Source organism: Gobius niger (genome assembly GCF_951799975.1).
Source record: "Gobius niger genome assembly, chromosome: 14".
In the NCBI taxonomy this organism is placed as follows: Eukaryota; Metazoa; Chordata; class Actinopteri; order Gobiiformes; family Gobiidae; genus Gobius; species Gobius niger.
This window is the reverse complement of record NC_136865.1, coordinates 28291819-28304241: the sequence shown is the minus strand read 5'-3', so window position 1 is coordinate 28304241 and position 12423 is coordinate 28291819. Positions and strand designations below refer to the sequence as shown.

The 12423-nt window shown below is 45.2% G+C and overlaps 1 protein-coding gene across 1 annotated transcript; it reads right to left on the bottom strand.

The window, feature by feature from the left end:
- Window positions 1–2191: 2191 nt before the first annotated feature.
- Window positions 2192–8813, bottom strand: LOC306973410 (uncharacterized protein; the record flags this gene model as incomplete). Its single annotated transcript, XM_079570336.1, has 5 exons — window positions 2192–2484; window positions 2649–2828; window positions 3433–3683; window positions 3789–4737; window positions 8178–8813. 5 exons carry the CDS (start codon window positions 8811–8813, stop codon window positions 2275–2277), a joined length of 2226 nt encoding a protein of 741 aa, XP_079426462.1. The 3' UTR covers window positions 2192–2274.
- Between the last annotated feature and the right edge of the window lie 3610 nt (window positions 8814–12423).

Genomic DNA, 12423 nt, shown 5'->3' with positions numbered 1-12423 from the left:
TATTATTTATTATTATTATTATTGACCTTTATTTAACCAGGATAAAGGTCAGATTAAAATCTCTTTTTCAGGGGAGTCCTGGCCCCACAGGGGAATCTATTGTACATGTTTTTAGTGGTAGGGGAAACCGGAGTACCCGGAGGAAACCTACACAGACACGGGGAGAACATTGTTAACATATTATAAGATGATGTTTCGTGGCCATTGGATTTGTGGCTGACCCCACAAAAAGCAAAAAACTTGATGGAATTTGAGCTAGCATTTAGCTCAGCGGCCACTTTTAGATGCTAATTTGTATCTAAAGTAAAATCTCAAATGCTTTGTTTGTTCATTAATGATTTCTAACGAGGCTTTTAACTCACCTAAATTTGGTCAATGGGTTGACAAGAGCTGAAAACATCTAGAAATGTGCCATAATTTGATGGCTAATGCTAACGGCTAAAGGAGAAATACATTGAGCACATACATTAGGATCGAACGCCGCTTCTCCTTTTTATTTCTATGGTCTTTACCCTGCACGGGCCAACAGGAAGTTAGCTAAAAACATTCCAAGCACACACTCTATAGGAGAGACACTATTTGGTGGAAACTTAGAAATGAAAAAATCTTCAAATGATTATCGAACATTATTTAAAAACATCAAACTTTGTGCTAGTTTTTACTTCACTCACACAGGCGCTGGGTGAACTTTTGCTTTTAGGACCACCTGCTTTACAATGAGCCCCAGACGCTCATCTTCATACTGCGTCTACTTCTAGATTTGCACCCCTGCTTTCCCTGGTTCAGGGAGTAAATAATCAATGTTGGGAACTGTAAACAACTTTGGAAAAGAGCTCAAGACCAATATACAGTAGAAGTTTTCATATCACACCCAAAGTCACATTTAGTTTGAGACATTTTATTGAAAACTGACTCATATCAAACATATTCAGAGTGTATACATACTGTTTCAAGTTTTACATGGTTATATTTTGGCTGGAGGAACTGCATTACATTATTTACAAAAACACAGGACATGGGCTAAAACTATGCATCGCGCTCAAAAGGCATATAAGCAAGTATTTTACATTGTGCATTAAATCGATACATTCTGACCCTTGGGTTAAAATCGGGTCAAATTCCTTTCCTAAATAAAGTAGACAGAGAGGTGCATTTGGCCCACTAGCGTCAGAAGAAAACTGGTCTTGGCATGAGTCATACAGGCCCTGTTCAAATCTGAGAAGTTTAATACATTTCCAGTTATGTAAACTTCAGAAAGATGCTTTGGAACAAGAAACTACAGGTACAACGGTGTTAAGAATAATTAATGGGTCAGGTTTGAACAGGGCCGAAATAACAATATCAAAACAAAATACATTGGTATTTAAAAAGTGGTATTTATATATATATATAAACATGTGCAATAAAGATGAATAAAATCAAAAGAATGCTATTTACATCCAGAATATAAACTTTTCTTTATAAAAAAGAGGAAAGCGCATCTACAAAACTTTACACGTCCCATGGTTTAGGACAGGAATAGCAGGATCAGGTGTGCACAGGTAAATCCTGCCTAAGCTTGGTTAGCATCAGCATTAGCATTAGTGCTAGTGTGGTGACACGTTGAGTTTGGATTCAGTGCCTGCTGGTCTGGACCCTGTGATCTGTTATGTAACTCTCCTTCAGAGGAACAGCAGAACACTGGGACACAACCAGAGCAGTCCAGCTACAGAAGTCCATTTAGAACAAAACAAATATAATTAGAACTTATGTCCGTACACCTTACTGTACAAGTGAACTTGTATCAGGAACCGGCAACGTTATAGCAGGTGCTCGTCTTACAAAGACTACATACATCTGTGTTATGGCAAACTTAAAAACACATTTGGATCCCATAAACAATTTCACTGGAATCATCCTCCTATGATATCGATCAGGTAGCAGCAAAGTGCACACAATGCAGTGCATTTCTGTGCTGCAAAGACACTCACACGGCTGAGCAGGTTTTCTCTCATGTGTTGAGCCCCTCTGCCTCATGCTCTCTTTGCCTCACGCTGTAATGTTTACATTAAACATAGGCTTTTGCACTGAGCTCGGCTCAGAGCTGCAGGGCCATTGGCTGTGTCCTGATGGGAGTAAATCCTCTTAAACATGCTGCTCATTAGGACCAGCACACAGTAAAATGTCCTGCGGGGATGCACTGAGAGCTGACCATGTGAGCCCTGGGGACGGACTCCACACCAAAAATCATATCCACCTGTGCTCTGCCCTCAGAGTGAAATCTGTAGAAATTGTTCAGTGGCAGAGTTCATGGTCGAGCTCGGCCAGCCCTCCATGTAGCTCCACAGCGTCTTGTGTCCAGGACAAGACGTCCCCCTCCAGGTGCCCCTTGCAGCTGGCCTGGCTCTGTATCTCTGTGGGGGTCAGGACTCGGGACCAGAACTGCAGGTCTGACATTTGTCCCATGAAAGACTGAGTGACATCAAAACGGCCCCCAACATCGTCCTGTGGAGAGAAGGTCATCAGCAAACAGCATGTACAGGGCACATAAAGGTCATAGATGTGCTCTAATGCAGTATGTATTTCATGATCACATCTATAAAAACAAAACCCTTTAGTATTCACTGACGAGGCCTACACAGCAGAGCATGCATGGTGTTATGTTTTACCTGTTCCTGCCCCAGTATGAAGACCCCTTTGGGCCTAACGGCCTGCCAAGGCGACAGGTCCTTCCCTCCACCCGTCCTCTGTCCGTCCTGGAACACTCCCCACAGTCCGTCCCGTGTGGCCCAGGTCACACAGATGTGGTGCCAGTCTCCATCAGCCAGAGAGATGGGCAGATTCACCGCCTGAACACACAATACAAAACAACTGCTGTGCAGTGCGTCCTCCAAGAAGCGGAAACACAATGGCCATATAATCTTGTAATTGACTGATCTGAAGCCTCAGCACGACAGGAAACAAAGGTGACGCTGGCTCCTATTCCGCCGCAACATCATTAGAGTGATCTGTTCAGACAGATTAGTGCGTGTTTTGTTTGGATCAGGGCAACGACGGGACACTTCCTTTCTGTTTAGAGGAAAAACCTGATCTGCTTTTCCTGGTATCTGCTTAAATGAGGGCAGTGGAGCAATTTGTGTATTGAAAGTCAAGTCGTAGTTAGCCTCAAAGATCCCATTATTTCAACACAAACATTAACTTCTGCTGTTCTCCTGCTGCTTTCTTCTCAACCAATTAACATCCTTTATCGAACTCTCAACCCTCTCCTTCAGTCAGACCTTGCAGATTACCTTCATCTTACCTTCGGAATAGAAACGGACTCTTATTTTTACAGGACTTGTTTGAGACAAAAACACAGTACTTTTCACATGCGACCCTGTCATCTGCTGCTGACTGTTTCCTCCTAAGACTGGCTCAGTCCTCATCTTCATAAAGCATGTGTGTTCTCCTCACCTTGTCGTGGAGCAGCAGCTGCATTGGGTTACTGCCCCACTCGATCAGCACCAGCTCGTTGGTTTGTCCCGGGACGGCATAGGAGAAGGGGGTTCCCAAACCGGGGCCAGCCCCGGGTTTGATCCACAGACACACAGTCAGAGCAAAGAGCTCCGTGACTATGGAGCGCTTCATTCGGCCGAACATGTAGTTGGTCTTCATGGGGAAGTCCAGCAGGAACGCACTGGGGCTCTTCAGCTTCGGGAGCGGCGCTGCTGGGACAGACGCAGGTGCAGAGTTCCAAACAAATTAATAATTAAATACATTTAATGACCAAAAACAACCTGTAATGTCAGACAGAAAGACAAAGCTTTTACCGTGGTCAGTGTCACCGTCGTGCAGCCGGCTCAGCATAGTGTCCAGATCACTAACATCCAGATGGTCTTTGTCGTGATGGTCTTTGTCAACGTGATCATTGTCATGGTGATCACTGGTAGCGTTGTCATGGAGATCATGGTGATCCTTGTGGTATTCGTGATGGTAGTCTCTGTAATGGTGATCGTTGTGGTGGTCATTGTAGTGGTCATACCGATGGTCGCTATGGTGATTGTAGTGACGATTGTTGTGGTGGTTGCTGTGATGACTATTATGATGGTCGTCATGGTGATCATGATGGTTGTCATGGTGGTCGTCATGGTGACCATGGTGCCGGCTGTGGTGAGTCCCGTGGGTGTCGTGGTGGTCGTTGTGATGAGGCTCATGGCGTCCATGATGATTGTCATAGTGACCATTACGACTATTTCCATGGTGGTCGTCATGGTGACCAGTGTGGTGGTCATCATGGTGACCAGTGTGGTGGTCGTCATGATGACCACCATGGTAACCCGTGTGATGGTTGTCATGATGCCGGTCATGATGGTTGTCATGGTGACGGTCATGATGGTTGTCGTGGTGGCGGTCATGGTGACTGTTATGGTGATCGTCATGGTGACCACTGTGGTGGTTGTCATGGTGACCTCTACTGGAGTAGTGACCAATGCCGTGGTGTGTATCGTGAGTGTTGTGATGGTTGTCATAGTGATGGTCATCATGGTGAGTTTCATGATGGTTGTTGTGATAACCAGTGTGATGGTTGTCGTGGTGATTGTTGTGGTGATTGTCGTGGTGACTGTCGTGGTGATCGTCGTGGTGACTGTCGTGGTGATCGTCGTGGTGATCGTCGTGGTGATCGTTGTAGTACTCGTGCAGTTGCTCCTCCAGAGCGTGGATCTTCCGCTGCAGGAGGTCCCTCAGAGAACTGGAGTACGAGCTGCTGGAGTTACGTGCCTGAAACAGACACAACCGCTGTCACTGTGAGGCTGTACTTTCACATAACACTGTCACTGTGACGCTGTACTTTCACATAACACTGTCACTGAGAGGCTGTACTTTCACATAGCACTGTCACTGTGAGGCTGTACTTTCACATAACACTGTCACTGTGAGGCTGTACTTTCACATAACACTGTCACTGTGAGGCTGTACTTTCACATAACACTGTCACTGTGAGGCTGTACTTTCACATACCACTGTCACTGTGAGGCTGTACTTTCACATAACACTGTCACTGTGAGGCTGTACTTTCACATAACACTGTCACTGTGACGCTGTACTTTCACATAACACTGTCACTGAGAGGCTGTACTTTCACATAACACTGTCACTGTGAGGCTGTACTTTCACATAACACTGTCACTGTGAGGCTGTACTTTCACATAACACTGTCACTGTGAGGCTGTACTTTCACATAACACTGTCACTGTGAGGCTGTACTTTCACATACCACTGTCACTGTGAGGCTGTACTTTCACATAACACTGTCACTGTGAGGCTGTACCTTCACATAACACTGTCACTGTGAGGCTGTACCTTCACATAACACTGTCACTGTGAGGCTGTACCTTCACATAACACTGTCACTGTGAGGCTGTACCTTCACATAACACTGTCACTGTGAGGCTGTACCTTCACATAACACTGTCACTGTGAGGCTGTACCTTCACATAACACTGTCACTGAGGCTGTACTTTCACATAACACTGTCACTGAGGCTGTACTTTCACATAACACTGTCACTGAGGCTGTACTTTCACATAACACTGTCACTGTGAGGCTGTACTTTCACATAACACTGTCACTGTGAGGCTGTACCTTCACGGGTTCCATTCCCGCCTGTCTGCGTAGGTTTCCTGCTCTGGTTTCCTCTACCACTAAAAACATGTACATTAGGGTGTGTGTCTGTATGTGAGAGTGAGCGGTTGGTGGTGGTCAGAAGGCCCAATGGTGCAGATTATCAGCCCTCTTCTGTCAGTCTACCCCGGGGCAGCTGAGGCTTCTATGGTAGCTTAGAACCTCTGAGTATGGAGTGAATGCAATATTGTCCCATATAAAGCTCTTTGTGACCCTGTCTGTGTCTTTTCTTTTCCTGATACTGTACTCTAAGTACAATCTGAAACAGTAATACAATGGTCAGGACCGCAGAGTGTAATATAAACATACAGTATATTTTATTCTCTTTTCCTCTCTGCTGCTCGCCCTCAGACTAAATCCGACTTTGTTCCCGGTGAGTGTCCAGCGTGATTAAATGCCCGTCAGGGCGGATGAGCGTAATAGAAGGTGATTGGCTAGTGCCAGGTGCAGACATCTTGTTGCAACAACAGTAAACCACAAGTTTTGTCTCACACTTTCATGAGGAGACTTTCGTGTCAGATGAACAGTTTGACACTAAACAAAGGAAGAGTATTGAGTATTATGATTTTTTGATTGTTTATGTCCACATTGTCAGTGACTATCAGCTGTTTTAATGATAACAACTAACTCCATGTGCTTGTGTTTGTTCCTGTCAAACAAACATTCCCATTTTGTTTTGTGGAATGATGTGCGGCACTATTTTGTTGTTGAGGTCATCTATCTTAAACCTTTTCAAAGATCGGCTGATTAAAATCCAGCCCTTGACGGGCTGCAGCTCCAGTCTCTCTCTCTATGTCCACAAAATACTGTCTCAGCCTTTAAGAGGCCTGGTGCCCTTCCTGAAGGTTGAGTAACCAGATCTAATCTCTAAATCAGAGAAGAGGTAAATGTGCCTTCATTGCCCAAAAGTGGAAAAAAATGGAAAGTGGTAAGAAATGTTTACTGTCAAGTATTGAACATAGTGCACAGGGGCGGGGCCCAGCTCAGATATATTGATATCATAAAATAGTTGAAGACTACCACCATTTAAACATTGTGTCAACAAATTTATAACGATAATGTTAAGGGCATTACATGGATTGTAGAGCCAGAGAAATAATGGTGACGGAGACATGGCTGAATCATAAACTATGGCTAAGGAAGACAGTTACAGTGACAAACAATGGCCGACCCTGACGTACAAACACCTTTAATTTAGGTTAATAATTGCTAAATCCAATGATTAAACATTTTTAGTTTTCAAACTGGTGTAAAGATAAGTGATTCAAAAGATCAAACAGTTCTACATCTTTTCACAGACAATAAATAGTTTAAGTCCAACATATCAGTCAGTTATCAGCCTGTAGTTCATTTCCTAAGTCTGTGCCTGTCCGTCCATGGGAGTGGATCTCTCCTTCTTATGGTTCTCCTCTCTGAGGTTTCTCTTTTCTCCCATTGGGTTTTTGGGTTTTCCTTGCCGTGTAGCAGGGTCTAACCCCGGGATTCCACATCATCCGCCTGTGCGCTCAGCTCCACTCCGCTCCGCCCCGACTCCGAACGGCTGCGACATCAACGCCCACTGTCTCCGCTTCAGTCCGCCCCGGTCCTCTCCGCCAGTGCTCCAGCTCCACGAGGAGCACGCGCACAAAGCAACGACTTTGAGAAATAAAACTCCCAATAAAATAATAAACAACTATTTATGAGCATGCGAGCTATACCGCGTTGAAGCATGAAGCCTGTGCCCCCCTCCTGCGCGAGGGAGAGAGAGGCAGGAAAAAAAGTTACGTGAACGAAAGCAACTGAAGCTTAATCGGGTCGTGTGATTGTTTTTGTGATAACAAACTCCCCAGAGGGAATTATCGAGGTCACTTTGTGTGAAATAGCGACATTTTCGTTAAAATAAAGTCCGCTCGGAGGGTAATTACTTTGAAAATACGGATATTGTTCTCGTTCTCTTTCCCGTTTGGTGCGGTCTGAACTGTGGAGCTTGATCCGGCCGGAGCTGACGCGGCGCAGACGGACCTGAAAATAGGGTTGATCCGTATTTTTATCGTGGCGAAGCGGAGTGGCGGAGAGGCGACGTAGGCCCCTCGGAGCGGAGTGGACGATGTGGAATGTTTCTGAACGTTCAACATAGCAACGCATTTGCTGCGGAGGTCGGGGCGGAGTGGAACGGAGCGGAGCGGGGCGAGCACGGAGAATGTGGAATCTGGGGGTAAGTACGGGGGACGCCAAGCGCACGTTTCCATCTGCTACTGACTATCAATTTAGACATTACATTCGTCTGGACATCACATTCACCAAGACATTACATTGTTTATTTAATTCTCTGTTTTGATGTTTGGTGCGGCCCTGTCAGACAGCCCCTGTTGTGATATTGGGCAATGCAAAACAACTTCATTTGATTTTCTTTGTAAACCCATTGACCACATGATGCTACCTACCTCTAGGTTTTCTGATTTCTCGTGGCTACTAAACCTCCTCTTTAAACAACATTAATGATGGAGAGACCACACACATACTACTTTACTACAAAGTGTGTTTCCCTGCGGTGGTACCTGGAGGCTGTCGAGCCGCTCCTTCAGCGTCTGCAGAGTTTTGGTCGTCTGCTCCGGAGAGAAGTTGCTGAACTTCGAGCTGGTCCGGTGGTTGCCGCTGTGGTAACCCGAGGGGTGGTGGTTGCTGTGGTGGCTGTCGTGATGGTCGTCGTGGTGGCCGCCGTGGTGGTCGTCGTGGTGGTCATCGCGGTGACCATCTTGGTGACCGCTGCCGTGGTGACCGCCTTCGCACCGCGTCAGCTTGGTGGTTAGCTCCCGAATGGTTTCCCTCTGGTCCAGAATGGTCTCTTTCTGGCGCACCAGACTCTCGCGCAGATGCAGAATGGTGGATTTGGCCTCCTCTGACACAACACCCCTCCAGCTGCCGCTGCCCGACCCGCCGCTGCCTGCCGGGCCAGGGGGCACCGAGGGAGGAGAGTAACAGCTGGGGTCAGCCTCTGGAGGAATAGGGGTGCACACAAACTTAGGGCTGATGCCATAGTCCATGGAGGTCCCCGAGGCACACGACAGGAAGTAGAAGAAGAGGATCGACCGTAATGGAGTGGCTGGGAAGAACAACACCGAAGAGGATGCTCCCAGTTTGTAGAGCCTCAGTGACAGAGGCATGGGGCTCAGAGGACTGATGTCTCTGGCCATAACTGTTCATCTGAAATAAACAAAGGTCCTCAAACTCAGACTGTGCTCCAGCACGGATGGGTGTCATTGGCCTGGACAGGGACAAGAAGAGGGCAAAGCATGTCAAAACAAACAGGAACAACGACCTTTCCTCCGATAGGACACGGCTAAGTCCATTATAAATTACGAAATCGAGCACAGTGTGAGCCAGGCCTGGTTGGCAGCTACGCAGATATCAATGCTCTTCACAGGTTTGTGTCCGGGCGGGAGCCAGGCCTTTGGCTCTCAGATCCTCCTCTGTGCGACAGCCAAGTCTAATCCCTTTAACTCCAGCTCCTAATCGCTGATCAGCCCAGATGTCCACCTGCAAGGCACAGGAGACATGAACATGAGATAACATCGGCAAAACAGTGGAAGGGCATGACTGCTCTTCTTCTGCTGTTGTTAAAGTCGGAGTCTAACCGCAGACTTCTCAGTAACAGGACGAGTGGGCGACATTCACCTCCTGTTTAGTGTTCCAATACAGTTTACCCATATTAGATAGTCGGTAAAGTCATGTTCAAATGTCTCTATTCCACACTATGTCATGAGTTACTAAGTCAGGTATTTCTGTCCCACACCGACGCTGTGATGAATCTAAATGACATTCTGTCCCTGTCGATAAGGACTCTGTTGGATGGAGAGTTTGAGTGTTTGGCTCACAGCTTTTCAATGAGCCGCTCGTGTAGAGATGGACTTTAATCTGGAGTGTGCACTTAGACACAACACAGACTTTGCACCACGACACCTCTGAGACACGTGTCCGCACTGTTCTCGCACAGGTCGAGGAAACTGGCCACCGAGGAGCAGACACCAAGACAAAACGCAAGGTGAAGATATATTTGATTGTTCCCGTAGGTAAATTTACCCTTTGCATTTGCCGCATCCAACCTCAGTAATATCAGCCTTCTGTGCATGTTTCAGTTTGATGGGGAAAAGCACCAAAACCTACCCAGACAAAGTGAGAACAATCAAACTGCACGTAGAAAAGAATCTGGATACTGCCTCCCTCGTCCTCTGCTCTTTCGCCTCTCTGTTACTCGCTCCCGCTCTAATGGAATCGCTTAATGTACTGAAGCAGGATTTGCTCAGCTAACCCTCTAAGACTAGCCATTGTTGTCACACGTGTTCAAACTGGGATGAGGCGCGTGCTTCATGGATTCATTTGGCTCAATTGACTTCTGATCTCCAGACCTGGGCTGCACTCTCTTACCGCAACACACTACGCAGTTGGGAAATTTCGATGTAACTAAAACAACTATTGTATTGAGTCACTGAGTCACTTGACTTTATGTGACTCTAATGTCTAGACAATCGTTCGATTAATGAGCTCTATGTTTATTGTCTGTACATTTATTTGCATTGATTATTATATATCATTTTAAAACCTGAATTTTATTGAAGTAAATTGAGTAAAATTCTTGTTTCGACTTGTTTGTTATTTAATATGTGGTTTTTTTTCCCCTTGAAAGTCACAGTTTTGTCTGTTTCAAGATCAATTTTAGGTTGGTTATGGTGACAGGTCTTACTCACAACATGTGTAATAGGGTCACTCTGTAAAAAATTCTGAATCCCAGTACAAATTGTAGAAATGCTTCTGCAAAGACCAATAAATGTGCAGACTCGCACCCTTCTTTGATGCTTGTTTAACTGCATGAACAACAGTGGTTCCCAAGATTTTCACACAGAAGATCTGTTCATGAAATATTGCACCTTGCAAGGCCTAATACGATTGGATCAAGATTAAAACGGGTCTAAAATTGGTGTAAATTGGACTAAATTTTGTCCAAACTGAGTAAAACCAAGTCTAAAACACTATTGTGCTTCTCTGAGTTTTCCATAAGTTTGCTTCTGATGCTCTTCATCCACTTTTGCTCAGCGTTTATAGCTAACACGCAGACAATTCTGACAAGAAAGCGCTTCATCCCCTGAATCTACATTTAAAACCATTTTGTCAAACCGGTTTCCATCTTGTCAAGCCACAAAAGTGAACATTGGAGTCCCTCAAGGATGTGCACTGAGTCCCCTTCTTTTCTCACTGCGTTCCCATCATTGTTCCCCTTTACTCTCACCTCACGCTGTTACAAAACACCATGCGTGGGTTTGTAACTAATCTGCTCTTAAACATTGCTAAGACCAACAGGATCGTCCAAGATTTTAGGCGGAAGCAGAGAAGAGAGATTTTCTCAGTGACACCGCATTATCATATGTGATTTTCTCAGAATTTCATCTCAGAGCATTTCCACTTTGCCTCATGTGGTGGAAAGTCAACATTTTGGTGCCTTTACTTTACTTAAGTAAGTGCTTTATTTGTCATTGTACAACGAAATTGGGTTCAGGTGTTAGTCCTGAGCCGCTGACGAGCATGTTTTTGGAGATCGGGGAACCTCCAATACTTTTACTTAACTACATTTTACAGCCTATATCTGTTCTTTCTACTTCACTAGTAGTCGCCCTGATCAGAAAAATCACACAAATAAAGAAACTCAGACATTTGGTCTCTGTTTGACCTGATTTAGATTTGAGAACATCATGAAAGTACTGCACATTTAAGTTTAAACCAGTGATTCCAAACCTTTTTTGTTTCATGTACCCCTTGGATTTCTCTTTTATACTTGAAGTTCCCCCTATGTCGAAATTGCAGCCAATTATTTTGAAATTTGTCAACCAAACTTCAGATTTTTAAGTAAATAGACGATGTGCTCTGTTCAAAACGAGACAATAAGACTGTCAAATCCATATGTTATTGCAAAATATCATTTAAACTCCTTTGAAAAGAATTTTCAATTAGTGTTCGGATTCTTTTGAAGCTAAAATGATTCCTTGCTAAGTGGTCTTTCTCCTTTCATTGTCTGCTTGTTTACAGTGAAATGAATGTTGATTTTGAGCACGTGCCAGAGCAGGAGAAGACAAGCTGCTTCAGAGGTCTCCAGGAGGTCAGCTTGACTCAGCAGCTCAGCTCGGTCTGACCTGTGAACTCTAAGCTAAGAATTGTGGGAACATTTTCGTCCCGAGAGGCTTCAGAGACAGAGGGGGATCACGATGACTAATGCGTCACGGTAAAAGATGCCGGTATTCGAGTTCAGAGAGGCCTGTCCAGGTTTATTTTCCAGATTATATCGTGACTCGCTCGGAGGATGAAGCATCGTCTGTATGAAATCTCTTTGTAAAAAACACATTTGTATATGGTTCATTCGAGTGTGATGCTTTGATTTTGTTGCTTGAGTTGAGAGTAATCCGTGCTACGCTTATGTACAGGTCAAAACGGGGGGTTACACGTGACACCAGCCTCGTCGAAACAAACAAACTGATGCAGGCGAGAGCATCGAAAAGAGTAGGAAAAGTGCTCTTCTAGGACAAAGACATTGAAATGGGAACACTGACGAAGCCCCTGATGTCATGAAGTAACATGTTTTCCAATAGGTAACATATACAGTACAGGGTCCCGTGTTCGATTCCCACCTGGACAGGGCCTTTCTGTGTGGAGTTTGCATGTTCTCCCCGTGTTATAGGCCCGATTTCCTCTACATTAGGTTTCCTTCTGGGGCCAAGACTCCCCTGGAAATGAGATTCTTCTTTTCTTAGTGGGACT